The sequence below is a fragment of the Vulpes vulpes genome, chromosome 10 (assembly GCF_048418805.1).
Source record: "Vulpes vulpes isolate BD-2025 chromosome 10, VulVul3, whole genome shotgun sequence".
Lineage (NCBI taxonomy): Eukaryota > Metazoa > Chordata > Mammalia > Carnivora > Canidae > Vulpes > Vulpes vulpes.
Genome location: NC_132789.1, coordinates 101681214 through 101703775, shown reverse-complemented (window position 1 = coordinate 101703775; position 22562 = coordinate 101681214). Strand labels below are relative to the sequence as shown.

At 45.4% G+C, this 22562-nt stretch overlaps 1 protein-coding gene and 1 long non-coding RNA gene across 3 annotated transcripts in view; one reads left to right on the top strand and one right to left on the bottom strand.

The window, feature by feature from the left end:
• The window catches only part of BTC (betacellulin), a 43399-nt gene extending 25861 nt beyond the window's left edge, over nucleotides 1-17538 (bottom strand). The window contains exon 1 of the mRNA XM_072725014.1: nucleotides 17255-17538. Within this exon, the coding sequence (XP_072581115.1) occupies nucleotides 17255-17297 (43 nt within the window). The 5' untranslated portion in view covers nucleotides 17298-17538. The remainder of the gene's footprint in view (nucleotides 1-17254) is intronic.
• LOC140594261 (uncharacterized) lies at nucleotides 16916-22319 on the top strand. Of its 2 annotated transcripts, XR_011995009.1 has the most exons (4): nucleotides 16916-17061; nucleotides 17128-17158; nucleotides 18847-20597; nucleotides 22141-22319. It is a non-coding gene; the product is annotated as an uncharacterized lncRNA (long non-coding RNA). The 2 variants fall into 2 exon arrangements; XR_011995008.1 differs by lacking the exon at nucleotides 17128-17158 and having other exon boundaries at nucleotides 16916-17038.
• Nucleotides 22320-22562: the final 243 nt, after the last annotated feature.

The following is a 22562-nucleotide window of genomic DNA, read 5'->3' as shown; positions in this document are numbered from 1 at the left end:
GTCAAACCGAGGTGCTGTTTCACATGGTCTGGCAAAGACAGAATAGAATGGGGCTCTTGGCCCCCACATTGTGGGTACTATATTCTGGTAATGCACCCCCACGGCATATCAGCCATTTTTGGTTGTTTGGTTAAATACTGGGGTTTTAGTCTGCTTACAACAAAAGGAAACTCCTATATCTCTTATTCTACTGAGAAGCGGTATATTGATGGCTTTATTTGTTCTTTTTGTTTTGTTTTTACTTTTTACGTAAAAAAAAAAATGATTTTAGACTTTTAAAATATCTCCTTTAAAATTGTGTTAGATTTCACCTATCTGGCAAATATTTCACAATCTTTTTGTTTTCTTATTCCTTCATTCAACCTACCTCACGTGACCTACAGAATTTCTGAAAGATTCATTAAGGCAATAAAAACAAAATAAAACAAAATAATGTTAAATTAGTTGTGTTTGCTAAGCAGTGGGAAATTGAGACTCTATTTCTGGTGCTAGTTTTTAAATATCAACTGTACTCAAAAAATTAAAGACAAAAAGAAAAGAAACCCAATTCTATTTTCATGAGTCAAAGCTCCATTTATGAAATGTTCAAATTAAAAATCGCAGAATTTATTAAAAGTATTATCCCTGTCAGCCAGCATGGAGAATGAAGTCATTGGGAACAATATAAGCATTGAAAGAGAACCAGCCTGACAAGGAGCATGACCCACTGTCTCATAGTTAACTGCTAAATGCTGAGGTAAGTTGTACACCAGCTGGGTCAACTATTTAAGAAGATCAAATGTGACCAACATAAATAGTCATGTATGTTGTATTTGCCTCATCTCTGAGCTGAATTTTCCATTTTTTAGAGCCAAGTATATTTTATATTTTTAAAAATAAATATAACATTATCAAAATGGCATTCTGATGAGTTAGGACTTCTTCTTTGATATTTTAACTTCTACTTATATCTACCAAATCCAATGACTTCTTATGATATTGTATCAATCTCATTTTAGGATTTGAACCACACTCTATATCTCATTAAAAAATCCAACCCTAAATCAAAGGAGAATATTTTTTAAAGATTTTATTCATTTATTCATGAGAGACACAGAGAGAGAGGCAGAGGCAGAGGCAGAGGGAGAGGCAAGTCCCTGCAGTGAGCCCGATGCAGAACTTGATCCCAGGATGCTCAATCACTGAGCCACCCAGGCGATCTCAAAGGAGAATTTATTAATCTATGAATATAAGCAGAAATTAGAAGAATATCTCATAGTCAAATCTCTAAAATTCTATTTATATTAGAAGGGAGCAGTATAGATTAATGGGAAAAGGGGAAGTTGGCAGTCAAATGGCACCAGATTTGAATCCTGGACATACCTTCTAGTCACTAGCTTTGTTATTAGGATTAAGTCACTCAACATTGAACTTCAGGGTGCCCATCTGTAAACTGAGGTCATAGTAAGTTACATGGTAGGGATCCAGCTGTGTGCTTTAAAAAAGAGAAAAAATAAATTATGAATTATTAACATTGGTAATGCCTGGCACAGGGTAGGTACTCAACACAATAGCAGCTATAAAAGATCTGAAATTAAAAAAGAGTTCTAATTACTCTGGTAAATCAGAGATTATCATTCTTTTAGGTGGACATTCACAAATTTCAACATTTTTGCTGTGATTTGATCTGTGTGTAAAATATGGTTATGAAATAAAGTACAAAAGACAAATACATGTACATATACATACCACATTCCTACAGTGTGCTTATAGGCATGTATTTAGTGAGGCAAAATAGTTTGTTGACCTTGCACATGCTGTTTCTCTCCAGTTTTTTTTTTAAAGATATTTGAAGTGAAGGCGCCTCAGGTAATGAAGAGAAATATGGCATCTCGTATGGTTCCTTGTATTCTCAGGACAGTTCTTCCAGTGACTCAGTATACTCGGTATGTCTGACAGGGTTACTGATTCAGTTGGCTGGTTAAGCGATTCAGTGATACAAACACAGTAGATAAAGTCAGATCATGGATGTTGCTGTCTAACCACCAAGGGATTATAAATCATATCTCTCACTTTAGAAAAATAAGGTTTTTATAGTTTTAATCAACATTCAGAGTAAAAACTATAAGGATCTGGGGGATTTTTTTTTCATTGTGTCTTCATTGTCAAGAAGAAAAACAGAATCCTGAGTATGCAAACTATCCAAAGAACATTTTCTAAGTCTAAAAAGAGATTACATCTAACATGCAGTTGAAGGGATGCCTGGGTTGCTCAGTTGGTTAGGCATCTGGCTCTTGCTTTCCGCTCAGCTCAAGATCTCAGGGTCATGAGATCGAGCTCCACGTTAGCTCTGCACACAGCATGGAGTCTGCTTAAGATTCTGTTTCCCTCTCCAAAAAAAAAAAAAAAAAAGAAAGAAAAGAAAAAACATACAGTTGAAAAAAATTTTAGAGAATGGAATGATATTTATCATTGTGGGTTTGTAGTGGACTGCGACAAAAACTAAAATTAGGGTGAAGTTTGACATTAGCATTCTCTTCCATCTATTTTTGTTAACTCCTTTTCCATCTTTTTTCATTGTTGTTTTGCCTTTGACATTCTTCCAAATAGAAGATAACTTTTAAGTATAATTTCCTTTCCAAATGCATTTACTTTCAAAGCGGATGTGCAAGGAGAAAAATTGCTCACCTTAAATATTCTAAAATCAAGTGCTTCAACTTGGGTCTTCTAGGAAGCAGACCCTGAGATATATATGAAGGGATTATCACTTTATTTGGGAGGTACAAGTTCTGAGGTTATGAGAATAAGGAAAAAAGAAGAGACGAAGCGAAAAGGAAGGCAAAGCAATGCAAAGTATGTACCCATCATGCAGATGCAGCCCCAAAGTGCACCACTGAGACACTAAACTTTACTCAGACAACATGTTCATTCCTACATAAGCTATTTAAAGCATTTTAGAAACAAACAAACAAACAAACAAACAAACAAAAAAAACTACATCTTGAAGTAGTTCATGGAAGAAAGAATGAAAGAGAAATATGTCTGCCCCAATCACTTTCATCACCTATTTCTTGGACAAAATTCCATGCAGTGGGTGCTAATAGCCTCAATCTCTGGCCCTTTGCTGAATGAGGGGTCAGAATTCATGCCGTGGACGTGGTGTTATCCAAGTCCAAAACAAGGGGCAACCTGGCATGAGTAGGGAGCTGAGAAGAGACAAAGGAAATAGTCAAAGGGCTCTTAAGACAGGCATATTGTTCGTGTCCCAACCCAATGAGCATTTGGGGCATCAAGACATCTCGTGGGCCACCATATTCTAAGACAAGGAAGGATTTTTCCAAAGTCTCTCAAATCATATCACCTGGGAAACTGTCTATACTATAAAACTTAAAGACAGGCTTCTAGATTTTTCAGGGCTAGGAAGGGAAGTAGAGACTGGACAGAAAAAAGAAAAGAGGTCTTCACAAATAGTTTATGTTCATTCGAAATTAGGAAAGTAAAATATGAACTCTTTCCTCTTCTCATGTAAAATTTCATCCCAAACAGTAGAAACAGTACCTTGGTGTTTAAGAAAGGCTAAAGATGATAAAAACAGTTCTTTACCTCATAAAAGTACTTCACAATCTTATATTTTTAAGATAGGGAAGTAATTTAACCACCTGTCATACATAAACTAACTCATATACCTGAAAACTGTCAACACTACAATAATGCCTTTGCCAGTAAATCCACCTTTTTCCCCCCACTGTGACTGTTATTAAATCTGTGACAACAATGACTAAATTGATGGGAACCCCATAATAACCTAGAACTGGTTTCTTCGAAATCATCAGTTGTCAAAACTTGACTTTTTGATTCCCATTCCTTTAAGATAAGACCATTCTAGACAGCCAGACATTATAATACTTTAAATGAAAAGCTCTGGGCTCACTGAATTTCCATAATAGTTCATAGAGAGGAGGCGAAAGGAACCAAGAAAAAGAACAACTTGTTATCAGGGAGGATTATCCGATTGCAAAATGAGGAGAAAAATGTGGAGTTGGCCTCTGGATCTGGTGATAACACAGTCTCTGACCCATGAGCAAGCAGTCATCAAACTTTAATAATGGTAAGAAGAACATAGAATTTTAGAGTAGATGCTTATCCAACATGAAAAAGCCCCAGAATTTAGGCTCTTGAAATGAGCTAGGGAAAGCCAATCCAACTTAACATTAATCCATTATTATCTTTATCAACAAAACTATTTGCCAAGACCAGAAGTATTAGGAGAGAAATATTAGGCAGTGTATTTTAAGTGTCGGGTATATAGAAGATGGATTCTATTGGAATCCCCAAAAGAGGCAATGTGTTGAGCTGCAAAAACCACAGGGAAAATTTTCACAGAGTTTGGGAACTAAACTGGATCAAAGGCTCATAAAAATGAGCCCAGTGTGTTTGGAAGATACTGAGGAAAACTGTCCAGCTGGAGTGAAGAATTCTACAAAGACTATTCAGAACAAGAGCCTTCTTGATGTGTGTGGTGTGACTGTGCAATAATTCAATTGATTTTCTTGGGTGACCTATGAAAATAAGACACATTGAGGCATGGTCACACCACATATTTCCAGTTGAAGCTCGGCAATGTCTGTTTACCACATCCTGAAAGACAGATTCCCAATAAAGAATCTGAGTAGTCTAGAAAACCACTTCAGAGGCATTTAACAGTGTTAACGCTGTTGGGTAGAAATCGGTAGGAGAGACCGGGGTGCGTTTCCTTTGTCATGCTAGAAGCAAGTGGGAAGTGTTCCCTATTATTCTTGGGTGGAGTTTCATCTCACATCTAAATCACACATTCATTCTTCTTACTCTCCATTTCAGGACAATTGTCATGTATCTAAAGTGATTAGAGAATTTTCTCATAGAAATTTTCTATCAAAGGATGGCAACATTAGAAATGTGTCTCCTAGGGATCCCTGGGTGGCGCAGCGGTTTGGCGCCTGCCTTTGGCCCAGGGCGCGATCCTGGAGACCCGGGATCGAATCCCACGTCGGGCTCCCGGTGCATGGAGCCTGCTTCTCCCTCTGCCTGTGTCTCTGCCTCTCTCTCTCTCTGTGACTATCATAAATAAATAAAAATCAAAAAAAAAAAAAGAAAAAAAAGAAATGTGTCTCCTAAAATAATCACATTTGAAACTTCTGTCAACATGATTTATCAATTATAGTTATGCCATGGTTCTTTGCATTCATAATATAATCCCCACTGATAAATTATTATTCTAATAAGTGGTAAAATATAAGGTCGGACCAGAGCCTGTGGCAGGGATTGGTACTAAATCCCACGATATCCTCTTACCCTGTCGTGTGAGGAATATGTGATATTCCCATGACATTGCTGGTGATGTGAACCTTGATATCTCATTCATGAGCAGACAAGGTCACTGAATATAGTTTAGGGAGGGAAAACTCAATTTCCTTTTCAAAATTCTTCACCAGTGGTTCCTAAGGTCTCAAGTGTCCTGTCTCTTCCTTTCTTCCCGGGGAAGTCAGCTGACGGTGTCTTAATTTGAAACCCTGTCTTCCGAGCTCCAAAGCACCCCCGAACTGCAGTAACATCATGCCGTGCTCGTAGAGACACAAGAACCTTAGGGGGTCATTTGACACACCTCCTGTCTAACTCCAGAGTCACCTTACACAACTTCCAAAAGTGCCACCAGACCATAAACACATCCAGGCAGGGGGAGCTCACCACGACCCAAGCTGCTGATTCCATTTCTTCCAAATCTCTACTTGAGAGAAAATTAAGGTGAGAGCTGCCCTCCTGGAATTTTAGTTCATTAATCCAAGTTGTGCCCTCTGAACTACACAGAGGAAACCTTTGCTGAGACAACTGGTCTGTGATTTGAAGTTGGCTCTCATAAACCCAAAGTTTCTCTTTTCTACTCACTGCTCCAGTTTCTATCTTTTCGGTCATGTGTGTGTGTGTGTGTCTGTGTGTGTGTCTTCTTCAGTTACCACCAAGGTTTTGTCCCTGGCTTTTGAAGAGCACCAGGGATTTCCTCACTGCTCACCCACCAGTGGCCTCTTCCTGAGCCTCAGCCGCCTCCCTCCACAGTATTTGATACGGTTGCCCTTCCCAAAGCTTCCATCTAAAATCCACCCCCATTCTCGGCTTCCTGACTGGTCCTCCCCTCTTCACTCAACTCTGACAGCTCTTTTCCCGACTCCCACGACTCCCACGCCACTTGTATGGGCGCCACCAACACTCTACTCTCCGTCTTCTTCTTTTTCTTTTTAAAATGTTTTTATTGTGGTTAAACACGCATGGCACAAAATTTCCTATCTTAACCATCTTTAAATGCTCAGTTCAGTGCTATTAATCACATTCACACTGTTGTACGACCGTCGTCACCATCCATCTCTAGAACTCTTTTCATCTTGCAAAACTGAAATGCTGTAACCACTAAACCGTGATTTCCCAGTCCCTCCTCTCCCAGCCCCCGGCAACCACCATTCTACTTTCTATCCTTATGATTTTGTCTTCGTTTTCTTTTTCATAATTCCATTAAGTGTCACAAAATACCCATGGTCTCAGCATTTAGATAAATATTTACTTAGAATTTATCACTAGGCACTGTGGTAGATTCTGAAATTACAATCAGCTAACTGAATACTTTCTATTTTCAGCCCTATTTTCTAACCAGGTGATTGTCCAAACTGGTTGGCCATTAGGATCTCCTGGAGAGCCTTTTTTGTACTAAACTGTTTATTTTGTAATAATTTTAGATTTATAGAACAGTTGCAAAATACAGAGCATTCCTGTACCCCTATCACCCACTTTTCTTTCCTCTAATGTCATCATCTTGCAGTACCATGGTGCAGTTTCCAAAACAAAGAACCAACATTGGCCCATTAATATTGACTAAACGCAAGAGTTCATTCTAACTCCACTAATTTTCTGTCAGTGTGTTTCTCTGGGTTACTAGTCTCGCCTGGTCTCGCCTGGGTTACTAGTCTCGCCTGGTCTGTGATGGGTTCTCAGGTCTTTCCGTGTTGGCTTTTGTTTTTTTTTTTTTTTAGTTTTTTTTTTTAAATGATTTCATTGACAAATTTGATGTGTACTGTTCAGGTATTTTGTAGAACGTCCTTCAATTTGGGATTTGTCTGATATTTTTATAATGATTAGACTAGGGTTATGGGTTTTAGGAGAAACACTATGGGAGAGAAGTGTTCTCCTCATGACACTACATGAGGGATGCATGATATCTACACAGCATCATTTGTGATGTTGACCTTGACCACTTAGTTGAGGTAGTGTGTGCCAGATTTTTGCACTGTAAAGTTACCATTTTCTTTTTCTTGTTCATACTCTATTCTTTTGAAAGAAGTCACCAAATCTAGCCTACACTCAAAAGGACCTCCTACATGGGGCAGTATCTACTTATAATTGCAATTACTCTGCAAGGAAATTTTTTTTTCTCCTGGAAAAAAGTCTTTAAAATTTTAGATTTGTGGAAACATCTCAATCAAATTTTAGTAGGTCTAGGGAGAGGCCTGATGATTTGTACTTTTTACATTTCTTGAGCGAGTAATCAGTTTTGGGGTCCGCTGCTGTAATTCGAAGTCAATTTCCACATTTCCAAACATTCATTAAGACATTTGAATGTCTCAAAAGTATTTTATATCCCCCGTCCCAAAAAAAGGGGCAGCTTTCTTTCAATATGGCACCATAAATTCTTTTTCTCTCTCAGGTTAGCAGTCTTGGAGACAGCCCTAATTCCTCATTCCCTTTTCTTACCTACACATGGCCTGTCATTATATCCCATATATTCTTACTTAGAAGCATGTATTGAATTCATTCCTTTCTCTCCATTGCCTGGTCCAGGTTTTCTAGGCTACTTTCTAGCCTAGAGCACCAGCTTCCTCTTTACTTGCTCTTATTAGTCCCTCTCATCTGATCCATTCTGCGCATGAAAACTCAATCTTAAAATCACTGCATTCCCTGGGGTGCCTGAATGGTTCATTTGATTCAATGTCTGACTCTAGATTTGGCTCTGGTCTTGATCACGGGTTGTGAGACTGTGAGATGGAGCCCCCTCCCCTGTCAGGCTCTCTGCTAGGTGTGGAGTCTGCTTGAGATTGTCTCTCCCTTTCCCTCTGCGTTTCAACCTTCCTACCCCCTGCTCTCTCAAAAACAAAACAAAACAAAACAACAAAACAAAACCCTAAAAAACCAAAATCCACTGTGTTCCATGTACTAATCTCCTATTGGAATTACTATAATAGCTAGTCATTATCCATTATTATTACACACTCAAGAAGGAGGTCCCCTGATATGACTTAGGGACAAAAATGACATCTTCAACGTTAGAGAATGGAGCTGTCATAGAAAAGGGGTGAGGGGAGTCAGTGAGAAGAACAAAGCTCATAAAATTTGTTACCTTCTGTTTTACTCTGTAGTCAGGAGTTAATTCTCTTGAATTGGTCCTCTTAGATTAGCCTCTTTCTCCAAATGCAATTACTACTCTAAGATGGGCCTGGAGTCACTAAGGGGGGCACTTGATGGGATGAGCACTGGGTATTATGCTATATGTTGGCATATGGAACTCCAATAAAAATATATATACAAAAATATATTAAAAAATTAAAAAAGAGGTGGCACTGGAGCTACCTTGTGGTTATGAGCCGCCCTTAGCCTTGGAAAGCCTACCAGTACATGGTTATGAGCTATGAAGCAAACCACTCGAGTCAGCCTGTAACCTGTATTTAAGTAAGATGAGGCCAGCCCTTTACCAAGCTATGGGGCATGCAGTTCATCTTTTGCTGGTGGTGGCAGCCAACACCTAAATTTCATGAGCAAATCTCATTCTATCAGGTCAAGTCTACTCAGTAAAACCGGGCACAGCTACCATCTAAGTGAAGAACTGCCTAAAATAAGTCATTGTCTGCAAATTCAGAGATATTAAAGATGGAATATAGAGAGCCACTGAGAAACATGAGGGCTCTTTGTTTTTGATTATGGAAGCGTGTGCATACGTGTGTGTGTGTGTGTGTGTGTGTGTGTGTGAAGTTTACAGCATGATCTTTGTGACTGATTATGAGAAGCTGCTGGTCTAGGAGGACTCCTGTGCTATGTGCACTCATATTCATTTATTGAACAAATGTTTTTTGAACACTTACTATGTACAAGCACTGTTCTGGACCCTGGGAATATAGCTGCAAATAAATCAGACAAAAATCTCTGCCATCAAGGAACTTACATTGCAATGGAGCTGTTTAAAGCACTCTCGAAAGCATGGTTATGATGGAGTAGATTTCTGATTTTTCCCTTTGCTTCTAGTGGTGAATATTACAGCAATTTCCTTTGATCAAAGCACAAACACCAACACTCCCACTGGCATAAGGAGGGTAATAATTCTGCTTCTCCTTTTCAGTCAATACCTATGAAATAATTTTAAATTATCTGCATATTCACAAATGTGAGAATATTAATAATATACTGAACATGTAGTAGTCAATTATTCTGCTAAAATATTTTCCTGAATTATCTCATTTTATCCTCAAAATAATTCTGTTTCAGATGTCCCCAGAGGATAGATATTATTATCATTGATACCATTCTCTAGATGAGACAATGCAGCACAAGAAGATTAAATAACTTTCTTGGTGTTACAAGGCAATATTACAGAACAACTTTTATACATGGCTATCTACTCTTTATAATCTGAAAAAAACATTATTTTGTCATAAGAAAACTCTCTAAAATAATTTATTTTTCCAGTTTTGTGATTTTTAGGAACAAATTTTGACAGTGTATCATCACTCATTTTTCCATTATGACAGTTTTATTTCTTTTTAAGTAAGAAAACTATTTGTTTAATTAAAAAAATGTGATAACTCCATTTTGATGAGATTGCCTAAAATATTAAAACTATCTCCTAAATATTTTATTTTTTTCTTTGCTAGTACAGGCTGACTTTTGTGTCTGGTCCAACCTTAAGATACTGGGTTTGGGTGTCAATGCTAGGCAAGTGCTGTAAAGGTTTTTACTGCATAAAACTAGGATCAAAATTGGCAGATGAAGAATCTATAGAGACATTTTTAGAAAGCAGATATGCATTTTGCTTTTGCAGGATTGTTTTTTGCATGTGTTCCTTTCTAACAAAAGCAGTCAAATAGAACTCTTTTGAGAATTTTTATCTATTTCCTCTTTCATAACTAGTGGGAGCAGGAATTTGAGAAATAAAGGCAAGAGAAAGTTTTTCTATCAATTAGTAGACCCTGGTTACATTAAGGAAGTATCCAGAATCAAAATATCCATAATTTAAAAAAATGCTGATCATAATTAATGATTTCTTCTGCACTTTCCTGTTATCTATCATAATAGTTCATCTTTATCCAGAACTTACTATGTTCCAGGCACATTTTAAGTGCTTTATACAGTAATTAATTCAATCCATATAATAGCCTTGGTTCTACTACTACTGGCTTTTATAGATGAAAAAACTGAGGCCACAGGGGTTTAAAAGATTTGCCCAAGATCAAGGAGTTGGGAAGTCATAGCACCAGGGGGGTCATGCATAGACACAGCCTTACTCAGTCTACGCTCTTGACCACAACATCAGACTGCCTCAGGATATGCTCCTTTTAGCCATTCTCAGTCTGTGAGGTCCTGTGGGACCTCTCAGGAGCATCATCCCCATGAACTGGTCACTATTGGCTAGGGTAGTCAGGGCCTAGGATATAGGTAGGCAGGTTTCGTGGCTGGGAAAAAAGAAAAAGAACCAGGAATCCAGAGTTCAGCGCCACCTTCAGCCCAGGGCCTGATCCTGGAGACTCGGGATCGAGTCCCATGTCGGGCTCCTACATGGAGCCTGCTTCTCCCTCTGCCTGGGTCTCTGCCTCTCTCTCTGTATCTCTCATGAATAAATAAAATCTTTAAAAAAAAAAAAAAAAGAAGAAGAACCAGGAATCCAAGAACCTGAGGCATATCCAGAATCGGGGATGCCACAAAGATATGAGTAAACATCAGGGAAAGCAAAGCTGGTAGGAAACAAGTAGGATGAACTTCAATGCTCTTCAATGAGTCGGGAGACCCAGATCCCTCTTCAGTGCAGTGATACGTCATTGCATTGCACCTGAGTGTCCCATCTCCCCCTTCTACCTCATTCGGCAACAAATATTTGTCTACTATGATCCAGGCTCTATACCTAATCTTTATAGTTCATGTTCATAAAGCCAGAACCTCAGACAAATTACTTAATGCCTTTGTGTTCCATATCCTCCCATATAAATAAGAATGAGAATGATGCATAACTTGTGCGTTAGATGGATAGTGTTATATGGGTACAGTGAGTTATTAGGTTCTTAGAAGAGTGCCTGGCATGCATACGACATAACTGCTCTCTTATTATTTGCGGTTTGAGGACCAAATGAAATGATATGAAAATGCTCTTTCAACTGTAGAGGTCCCCAAAATATAAAGGGTTATGTTGGGATTCCATAGCAAAGCTCAAGTAGGTATCTGCTTGTGTCATCAGCAACATCTTGCATCAGTCACCCTAGGAGATGGGACCAGTCAAGTGTCAGAAACTCAAAATGACATCTCAGTGGGAAGGTGGTCATGAAAAAGTCAAGTCTGGATCTCCTAAAAGTGTTTCATTCAGTTCTGATGACAATTTTTTGGCCTTCGTACTAGGCTTCCAGGAGTAGGGGGCAAAGGCAAGCTGACCTCTCCTGCTCTGAAAGGCCTGGGCCAGGTGACTCACCCCAAGGGAGGGGGCATGGATCTGTGCATCATCACATGCTTTAGTCTAACCAGCAAGAAATCCAGACCATTGATGCCTATGAAATATTTATATATAACGTTAGATCACTTAGGGATTCCTCAACATTAACAAGTCAGACTGCAGTGCCCCTGGGGGGCTCAGCGGTTGAGCATCTGCCTTTGGCTCAGGGCGTGACCCAGGGTCCTGGGATCGAGTCCCCCATCGGGCTCTCTGCAGGGAGCCTGCATGCATCTCCCTCTGCTTGTGTCTCTGCCTCTCTCTGTGTCTCTCATGAATAAATAAATAAAATCTTTAAAAAAAAAGTCACACTTTAGTCCGCCTCCACAGCAAATCTGTCTCCACATCTATAGGATCCACCACAGGCTTTTATTCCATTCAATACTAAACAGAACCTATGAATATAGCAACTTGGTTACTCCCAGCTAAGGAAACGTGTGTTTAAAAAAGTTATAATCAAACAAGAGAGCACCTCACACCTCCTAGAATCCAAAGGGCGTTTTTAAACAACCCATTGGAGAATGCCCTGAATTCCACACCCTTCCTGCCCCTCTTGAAACACTTATTTTAAAAGTCCTGATTTTGCCTGAGATCTGCCCTTGAAGCAAACACATGAGAGGCACGAAGCAGCCTGAATCCTCAGTAGGAACAGAAGAAACAGAAGTAAACATAGGACGTGCAAAACAGAAGTCCTCTTGTGAAAGGGTCTCTAGCATTGCTAGAAGCAAGTCCCAAGTTAAAAAGACAAGGAAATAAGTCTCTCTACTTCTCTGAATTGTGTGCGTGTTTTGCCAACAAGAAATAGAGCTGTTTTCTTTACCGAATCTGCTTTTTTTTTTTTTTAATGACTGGACATTATCACAAACCTGTATTCATCCAGTCAATTAACTAATAGGTTTCGAGCCCCTACTATGTGCCAGGCACGCTTTCTGCATCCCCTTCTAAAAATAAATAAGGCTAAGTGAATAAATACACCCATGATTTTGCAAAGAGGGAAACGTTATATTCCTAACTCATCCTCTTCTACTACTAACTCAGGCACTTTTAAATAAAAAAGGCTGAACACAAACATCATTATACTTTGGTTGGACTTTTCGTCACTACTCTACTCTCTGGAGTACATACTACACATCTTTAAAAAAAATGTAAAGAATGGAATAAAAGTAGTTTGTGGCTATTTGAATTATCTTGCTGATAATCAAAGTAGGTTATTGCCTAAGTGATCTGAGCTAAGATGAAATACCCCCTCTCTCTCCAACCATCTAAAAAAATATTCCTCTCATTTCTTTAAATTTGAGCAGAGATTCATTTGAATTACTAAACTTCCTTCTGTAAGGCACCAATATGCCCAGGACGGCGAGCTGTTACTAGCGTTACACAGCAAACCCACCGTAATCAGCTGGCTCTCTTCTTAAATTTTACTTTGGAACCCTCCCGACCCCGGCCCACTGGTCTACAGATTTTTTTGTGGGGCCGGGGGATTGTCGTGGCAACTTGGGAAGCATATCAGGATCACGGCTTGGGCCTAGCTGCCTGCGGCCTGGATTCTGGATTGCCTGAGCATCCTGGAAGCTGCTAACCCTAACGGAGAGCTGGCAAGCCTGGCCCATGATTCAGAGAGCTGATCCAAGGTACAGCTGGGAGCCTGGCCCTCCCCCTGTCCCCGTGACTGTCCTCCTAGTGACACTCGTGTCTATGTCCCGGCATGACCTGACTACAATAAAAGGGTGAGAAAAACCAAGATGGGGTTCTTGTGCTGGGCTCTGAAGACTTGAGGCGCCCCAGGGTAAGGGGGTGAGCAGTGTCAGCAGAGATCCTGGGACAGACATGGGCACTCTCTGTCCTCAGGGCCTTTGCCATCAGCACTGCCTCGGGCAGCCCAAAGCATCCGCAAGGACACCTTCAGTGGGAATAAGCAAAGCAGGCCTGCAGTGGTGGGGCCTTCCAGAATTATTTGGGAATTTCCACCCAACAACTGAGAATGGAGCAACAGCAAAAATCAATTTGTGACAGCTGTTTATGTGCAAAACCTGGGGTTTTGAGGAGGAAAAAAAGATTTGTGATGCTCTTCTAAGCCAGAAGTGTAGCCTAATAGGCAAAGCCCAAAAATTTTCAGCAGTTAGGGCTTCACTTATGTCATTCGTACAATGAGAATTTTACTTGCTGCCCCCTACCTTCTTTGTAACTTGGAAACTAGATATACAGCATGAGGACGGGCATATTCTCAAGCAGAACTTCCATCAACTCACAGATATCAATGTTTTCAATTTTAATGAGGAGGGGAACCTATTTTTAATCTTAAAGTGATTCATTTTTTAAAAGGTAACTTTTTCTTACCTTTTTCACTGGTTATGATTTCAGTTTTAGTTTTATACAGCAAGTGAATGAGAGGGAGAAATTAAACAATTTAAAAAGGAGATAATCTGATTTCTTTGAGATAAAAAAGATACTTTAAGCAAAGTTATTACCTCTTTTTTAAAGATTTATTTACTTATTTTAGAATGAGAGAGAGTGTGTAGGCCCACTAGCGTGAGCTGGTGGAGAGAGAGAGGGAGAGAGAGTCTTCAATCAAGAGTTGGATGCCTAGCCGTCTGAGCCAGCACGTGCCCCAAAGTTATTGCCTCTTTACCATGTTTCTCAAAGAAATAAGCATCCGTGGTTCTCCGTTATTATAAAGTTTGTATGAAATAAAGATCCCATTACAAAGTAAATCAAAGCTCTATAGTGTTGGACAAAAATCCCTCTTAAACTTCCCAATGGAAACGTTAGTTAAAGATGAGTACAGGGGCACCCGGGTGGCTCAGCGGGTGAAGCGTCCGCCTTCGGCTCAGGGCGTCCTGGGGCCCCAGGGTGGAGCCCTGCGGGGGGTTCCCTGCTCAGTGGGGAGCCTGCTTCTCCCTCTCCCTCCACCACCTCCCCTGCTTGTGCTCTCTTACTGTCTCACTGTCAAATAAATAAAATCTTTATAAAAAGAAAAGATGAATACAATGTCAAGTCGCTAAGGACCTTCGGCTCACCTAAAGCAGCTCCTTCATTTTACAAATGAGAAAAACAATGTCCAAAAAGTTGGCATTTATAGACGTCTCAGAGCCCCAGAATGGCAGAGCCGGAACTAGGTCTCATGTGTGCTCCATGCCCGTTCCCAGGGCACTTCTCCACCCGCCCCTCCTCCCCGGTCACACTCACACCCACGTGCATTACACAGTGCATTGCTCACCTTTTCTTCAAAAAGTAAATAACATTGAACGTATGATTTAAATTAGGAATGAAACTGAAAAGTCAAGCATATGTGAGAAAAATAGAACCACTTCACAGGAGCATTGATGCCAACAAATCACATCCTTTGGGATTTTGCAAGCCCTGGAATTTTAGGGGACCTGGGGACGGAATTCAGTTCCCTAAGCCAAACATTCAACAGGGCAGTTCCATCACCGGTTACCTTGAGTGTAAGAAGGCACTGCATTAGGGTTTGTTTTATCTTTTCGTTTCTGCCTTGTTACAAGTTTTGAGGCAACAATAAAGCGTTCTGTCATAGTGAAGGTGTCTATCAACCTGGAATAATCACTTCTATCATGACATTTGTGCTGGCACAGAGCCTCAATCTAGGCCTTAACTAGTTTGTCTGGACTATACCTGAGACACTCAGGTGCCCTGGCCCCCAGCTCCCTCCCTTCACTCCACACTGTCCCCTTAGTCATTGGCCTCTCCAGCTTATTCCAAATCCTACCCAAGAATCTAGTCACCCCCTAGTGTTCTTTTCCCAGCTTGTCCTGCCGCTCCATCCTTCACTGGCGAGCTACTCTTCTCTGGTTTTATAAATGTCTCTCTTATAGCTTCATATTGATTAGTCTTGCATTCCCAAATTCAGAATAACATCTTTTAAAAAAAAATTCTCTTTTACTTGAGAGAGAGTGTGTGCATGCACAAGTGGGGAGGGGGGGCGGGGAGGACGGGGAGGAGCAGACGCAGAGGGAGAAGCAGACCCCCACTGAGCAGGGAGCCTGATGTGAGGCTGCATCCCAGACCCCCCAGATCAGGAACTGAGCCAAAGGCAGCCAGTTAACTGGTGGAGCAACCCAGGTGCCCCTCAGCATAACATCTCTAGGCAGGACTCATGGCTTAGGAGTCTCCTGAGCCCTATTCCCACCCCTATCCCCACATCCTCTAACATCTTGATGACTGTCCCGATTTTCAGTCAATACTTTGTTGGACAGTCCAGACAGAGTGGAAGAAGAGAACACCTGCTGCATCCAAGCAACGCTGCCCAGAGCATCAGCAGTGGCGGAAGGCAGATGCTCAACCCCTGAGGCACCTGTGCGGGGTTTCTTAAATCCCTCTGTTCTCCCTAACCAGGGCCCGAAGTCAGATCCACTTCCAACCAAGGTCGTCATGCATGTTTAGCCACCTCTCTTCCTCCCAGGACCATGGCCAAATGAAAGTGTCTGTGTAGACCCCACCTGTGTCCCCACCACATGAGAAACCCGGCCTCCCCAGGCTTGCAGGTAGAGGGGAGGTCGCGGAGACAGGTAAGCCATAAGCTGCGGATCATGCCTCCAGCCCAGGTGTCCCTGCCGCTCAGTTCAGCCAGGACCCCCCATCCCGCTGCTCCCTCCCCCCGCCTCCCGCGACGGGTCCGGGATGCCGAGGCCTGTCCTGCTGCGAGGCTGGCCCAGGTGCGCCCTCCGGGTCCCCTCGCACCTGCAGCTGCGGGAGCCTCCCCAGCACCTGAGTCCCAGCTCCGGGCAGGTGAGGAGGGCCTGTGGCCGACCGGCCCCTTAACCTCGGGCCCCAGCAGTGTCCCCCCCGCCCAGTGCTCCTGAGCCCAACCGCCCAAATTGAATTTTTCTCAATGAAGGAAAGTTTTCCGTGCCCCGTTTTGCCTTAAAATAGGAAATGATATATTCCTAGAAAACGCGTCTGCGTTGCGCAGCTGCTGCCCCGGCCAAGCCCGCCTCGCCTCCGCGCTCAGGACCTGCCGCGGGCTGTCGCGCAGCCCCGACCCGCCCCGACCCGCCCCGACCCGCCGCGACCTCGGTGCTCCCGGCCCCCCCCCGCAGGTGCCCTCCCCGGCCCCGCACCCGGCGCTCCTGGGCAGGGGGGCGCTTCCTCCGAGCAGTCCTCCGCCCGGGGCCCGCCCTCCTCCGGGGACTCCGCCGCGCCCCTCCCCGGCCGGGCACCTGCGCCAGCGCGGGGCCTCGGGACCGCTTCCGCCGGCGTCGGGCAGCCCCGCAGGTGCGGTCCTGGCAGGTGCGGCCCCGCAGGTGCGTCGGTGCGACCGCGGCAGGTGCGGCCCCGCAGGTGCGTCGGTGCGACCCCGGCAGGTGCGACCCCGGCAGGTGCGGCCCCGCAGGTGCGTCGGTGCGACCGCGGCAGGTGCGGCCCCGGAGGTGCGGTCCTGGCATCGCGCAGCCCCCGCAGGTGCGGCCCCGCAGGTGCAGCCCAGGTGTCGCGCATTCCCCCGCCGGTGCGGCCCGGTCGCCGGACGCAGAGCCCCCCGCCCCCGCCGCCACTTACCGAGGCCGAGGGCCAGGAGCAGGCGCGGGGCGGCCCGGTCCATCGGCCCCACGAGCCCCGCCCCCCGCGCCGTCGCGGCCCCGCGGATCCCGAGCCCCTTCCCGCCGGGCTGGGCGGCGACTGCGGCGGGGACGGAGCCGGTTTATGGCCGCGCGCTCCGCACACGCCCCGCGGGAGGCGCCGACGCCGCCGGCAGCCCCCACGCGCCTCCCCCCGGGCGGCCGCTCCCCTGCCCCGGCCGGGTCCCGCCCGCCTCCCTGCGCCGGGGACGGAGTGGGCGGGGGGGGGGGGGGGGGGGGGGGGGGGGGGAGGAGGTAAGGGGGCGGGGAGAGGTAGGGGCGGGGGTGGGGGAGGTAGGGGAGTGGGAGGGGCGGGGGGAGGTGGGGGGGAGGTAGGGGAGTGGCGGGGAGGGGTAGGGGAGTGGGGGGAGGTAGGGGAGTGGGGGGAGGTAGGGGGCGGGGGTGGGGGAGGTAGGGGAGTGGGAGGGGCGGGGGGAGGTGGGGGGGAGGTAGGGGAGTGGCGGGGAGGGGTAGGGGAGTGGGGGGAGGTAGGGGAGTGGGGGGAGGTAGGGGGCGGGGGTGGGGGAGGTAGGGGAGTGGGAGGGGCGGGGGGAGGTGGGGGGGAGGTAGGGGAGTGGCGGGGAGGGGTAGGGGAGTGGGGGGAGGTAGGGGAGTGGGGGGAGGTAGGGGGCGGGGGTGGGGGAGGTAGGGGAGTGGGAGGGGCGGGGGGAGGTGGGGGGGAGGTAGGGGAGTGGCGGGGAGGGGTAGGGGAGTGGGGGGAGGTAGGGGAGTGGGGGGAGGTAGGGGGCGGGGGTGGGGGAGGTAGGGGAGTGGGAGGGGCCGGGGGGAGGTGGGGGGAGGTAGGGGAGTGGGGGGAGGTAAGGGAGCGGGGGTGGGGGAGGTAGGGGAGTGGGGGGAGGTAGGGGGCGGGGGTGGGGGAGGTAGGGGAGGGGGAAGGGTGGGGGAGGTTGGGGGAGGTAGGGGAGTGGGAGGGGCCGGGGGAGGTTGGGGGAGGTAAGGGGGGGGAGGAGGTAGGGGAGTGGGGGGGCGGGGGGAGGAGGTAGGGGGGCGGGGAGAGGTAGGGGCGGGGGTGGGGGAGGTAGGGGAGTGGGAGGGGCCGGGGGAGGTTGGGGGGAGGTAAGGGGGGCAGGGGGAGGTGGGGGAGGGGGAAGGGTGGGGGAGGTGGGGGGAGGTAGGGGAGTGGGAGGGGCCGGGGGAGGTTGGGGGAGGTAAGGGGAGCGGGGGAGGTAGGGGAGTGGGGGGGCGGGGGGACGCGGAGGGGGGGCCAGGCAGGGGGCGGGCGGGGGGGGCAGGCAGGGGTGCGGCCGTCCACGCGGACCTCCGGGCTGCACCTCGGGCAGCCTCTCTCAGCTCAAGGGTGCCGAGCCCCGGGGTGGGGTTCGCCCCCGCGAGGCGCCCTAGACGGCCCCTGCCCTCGCGCCCTCTTTCACCCTAGAGACCCGCGCCCGCCCCCGCCCCCGGGCCCCGAGGTCAGGCTCCCCCGGCCGCGCCCTTCCGTAGCGCCCGCACCCGGGAAGCCGACCCGGCCCAGGGCCGCAGTCCAGACTCTGCCGCTTCCTCCCCGCTGTTCAGGTTGAGCAGTTGCCGGGAGCCCTTCCCCACCTGTGACGTTTCATTTCAGAACCGACTCGCACCCCCGCAGCGGCCCAGGTAACCGATGTGTGCGGGGGATAAAAATCAACCGTGACGCCCAGAATCCCTCGCCAGCCCCGGAGGAGAGGCCATAAAGCACTGAGAGGGCCGGCTTGGGTCTAGAGGAATCCAGGGCTGCGGGGACAAGGTTGCTGCACCCCAAGTAAAAGGGGCAGGTGCACGGAGGACAAGGGCCGCGGCCTCCTCATCTGCCTCCCCCTTCCCTTCCCTTTTCTGATATTCTCTCCTCCCTCCAGGCCTCCGTTAAAGCATCTTTGGCTCTGAGATCAGGAAGCCGCCCTGCTATCCCCAGCAGAACACCACTATTTTCTTTTCTTTTTCCATAGATAAAAAATAAAGCACACCTAAGCCAAAAAAAAAGGCTCATTGTTCAATGCCCATATTTGATGCAAGTATTCATCATTCGTGCCATTCAGATGGTAAATTAACTTTTTCAGGCCACTAGAGTATGAAAGAGTGTGATTTAACATAGAGATAAATTAATGGCCGCCCCGAGGGCTTTATTTAATGCCAGAAATAAAATGAGTGCTCTGGGGAATGGGACTTCCAGATTTCCTGGCACTGGAGGCCCGGTCTCTCCAAGGTCAAGCCACTGTGCTTTTCCTTCCTTTCTCCTTCCTTCTTTTCTACCTACCCCCCTTCCTTTTTTTTCTTTCTTCTTCCCCCTCCTCTTCCCCTTCTTTCTCTCTCTCCTCAATTCCTTCACTCATGGAGGAAGGTGACTCTGGGATCCAGCCACACACTCTGCAAGTCTGAGCTTTCTGTGGCCTCCTTCGGGTCACTGGGGTGTGTCTCAGTGCTTCAGATTTTAAGCTGAGCTGCTAAGAAAAGCCTGGGTCGAAACCACCAGAGTCACAAGGTAGGACTCACGTCCCCAGGAGTCCCAGCCAAGGGATCGCTTGGCGGTGTCTTGCCCGTGCCAGCGCCGGGCAGGTGGCAGGTGAGACCAGCCCTCCAGGTCCGTCGGAGGCTGGGGCGGGTCCCTCAGGGCGGCCTTCCCGCCCACAGAGCAGCCTCAGCTGGAACACTCCTCCCGCTCCGGACTGGACAACAGAAGCTTGTGGTTGCTTGTGGGACACAAACACACACACACACACACACACACACACACACACACACACACACACACACGGGTGGTGGTAGAAAGGAAAATTTCAGCATGTGTCCTCTCGAGGTCAGTCTGTATTCTCCAGATTGTCGCTTTGGGGCACTCAGTATAAGGAAGGCTCCCTAGTGGTCATTAACTTTATTTAATTCAGCAAGAGTGAGTGAATGAAAACAAATATGAGTGGTGAAAAATTAAAAAAATAATATTTTGTAGTAATGATAAACATTTTGCATTGTAGATTATTAAAAGTTGGTAGCACAATTTATGTCAAGAACTTTCAAATATTCCACTTGAAATCACTGACTAGTCTCTAAGGAAAACCAGCAAAAAATCACTAAGCAAAAGCTGTATTCGAGTGATTTTGTTTAATCTAGTTTTTCTGGAAGAGGGGATTTTTTTTTTCCTTATCTCACTGTACTTTCTTCTTCAGTCTTTCAGGGATCCTTTTGTAAAAATCAAGTTTGTTACTTTAATTCCAGCAAAGGCCGCACACAGTGTGGTGTTGGCTTCAGGTGTGCAGTGTGGCGATGCGATGCGTGCGGGGTACTCTGCGCCCACCGCGGTAAGTACCTATTACACCTATTATCTATTTCATCCATCCCCCTACGCGCCTGTCCTAAGGATCCTTCTTTTCATGTGTATACCTCACTCTGTTTGACTTGCCGTATTTTTAAAATAGTAGCTTAATACAAGTTTAATGAATCTAAGATATAATTTTCTCTATGATATTATACGTATCGGTTTTAGCTCATCATAGTGATCTTTATCTTTACTCATATTCATATATACACCAAAAAGACAACTTCTGGTCTTTTTAAAAAAAATCTGGGCTTTTTGTGCTGGCCCTAGTATAGACTAAGTAGGCAAACACCTCATTGGCATAATTTTAATACCAAAATATGCTACAATATCGCAAGGCCTTAGATATCCCAACCTAATAAGCCTACCATAGTGGCTCCATCCCCTCCTCCGTGGTCCCTGAGTACGACACTCCTCTGGGTAGGATAACAGGAGTGACATATATAACCAACCATACAAGTGATTTTGGAGTCTGTTCCTTCGGTTCAAATTGGAGCTGCGTCACTGAATCCCACAAATCACTCACCTTTCTGAGCCCAGTGTCCCCCTCTCTAAAATCTGATGGTGATGATTTGCAGTTTTTATGAGCCCCAATGATAAATACCTCTAAGGCAAAAATCTTGCATATTAGATGTTATTCAGTGAATTACAGTTGTCATATTACTATTAAAACCTATTTATAGGTACAGAGAAAGTGGGAGCTTGCTTCCTTCACTAGCCCTTTCTTACTAATAGTTGTGGGGGGAAGGAAAGAGCACCCAGTAAAGCCCCGATGGGAAGGAAACACTGAGCCTAAAATTCTGTGGATTTGGGCGCCATCTGCCTCTTCACCCTCCTTTAGACCCTTCTGACCTTCTCCGCCCTCCTTTTTTATCCCTCACCTCTCTTTCAACTCTCTTTTAAAGGACCAGGATGACACATAACTCAGGGTGTGATAATTTATTAAGTATTATGTTTTGAAGGTCTAAATAAACGAGCTATCTAGTTTTCCGAAGTCCAAAGGAATAAATTAATCTTTTAAGTCAAAGAAATTAATGTTCAATGAGCTTATAATAAAGTAAGTAGAGTATAAATCCTCCAGGCTCTAGATGCTCTTGCCCTCTCCTCCTTCAACTTTTTAGGAAAGAAAAAGGAGAGAGTAGGAAGTGAGCAGCAAAACGGAAGGAGAGAAGACTTAAGTTTGAAATAATTCTTTAAAAAGATCTTTCATGGAAGCAGAATGGTATTTTCAAGAGGTGGATTAGTAAGGAAAGTGATATCTATCCTTGTATCATGAACATTTCTCACCCTTCATTTTAGGGTAGAAACATTAGTAGATTGGTTCTAATCTCAGTATAATTTAGTGGCCCTTATGAGTCCCACAAACAATTCAGTTATGTCCTGACTTCATAATCCTCGGAGTTCAAGGTTTTTTGTTTTGTTTTGTTTTGTTTTTCAGAGATAACCATGTGTGTTCATTTAATGATAGCTTTAAATAGCTTTTATGTTTCTCATAGTATAATTTTTTTTCTAAAATATTTCTTTAGGGACGCCTGGGTGGCTCAGCAGTTGAGCATCTGCCTTCAGCCCAGGGTGTCTCCCAGGGTCCTGAGATCGAGTCCCACGTCAGGCTCCCCGCAGGGAGCCTGCTTTTCCTTCTGCCTGGGTCTCTGCCTCTCTTTCTGTGTCTCTCATGAATAAATAAATAAAATCTTTAAAAAAATAAAAAGTTTCTTTAGCCCTATAATATATACCTACCATCTGTAAATACAGATTTTTTTTTAATGTCAAAACTGGGGTGGGGGGACACTTGGGTGACTCTGTCAGGTAAGTATCTGACTTCTACTTGACCTCAGGGTCCTGGGGTGGAGCTGTGTCTGGCTCTGCGTTCCGGGGGAGTCTGTTTGTCCTTCTCCTTTGCCCGCCCCCCCCTTCCCCTACCCTACCCGCTCATGGTTTCCTTTTTCTC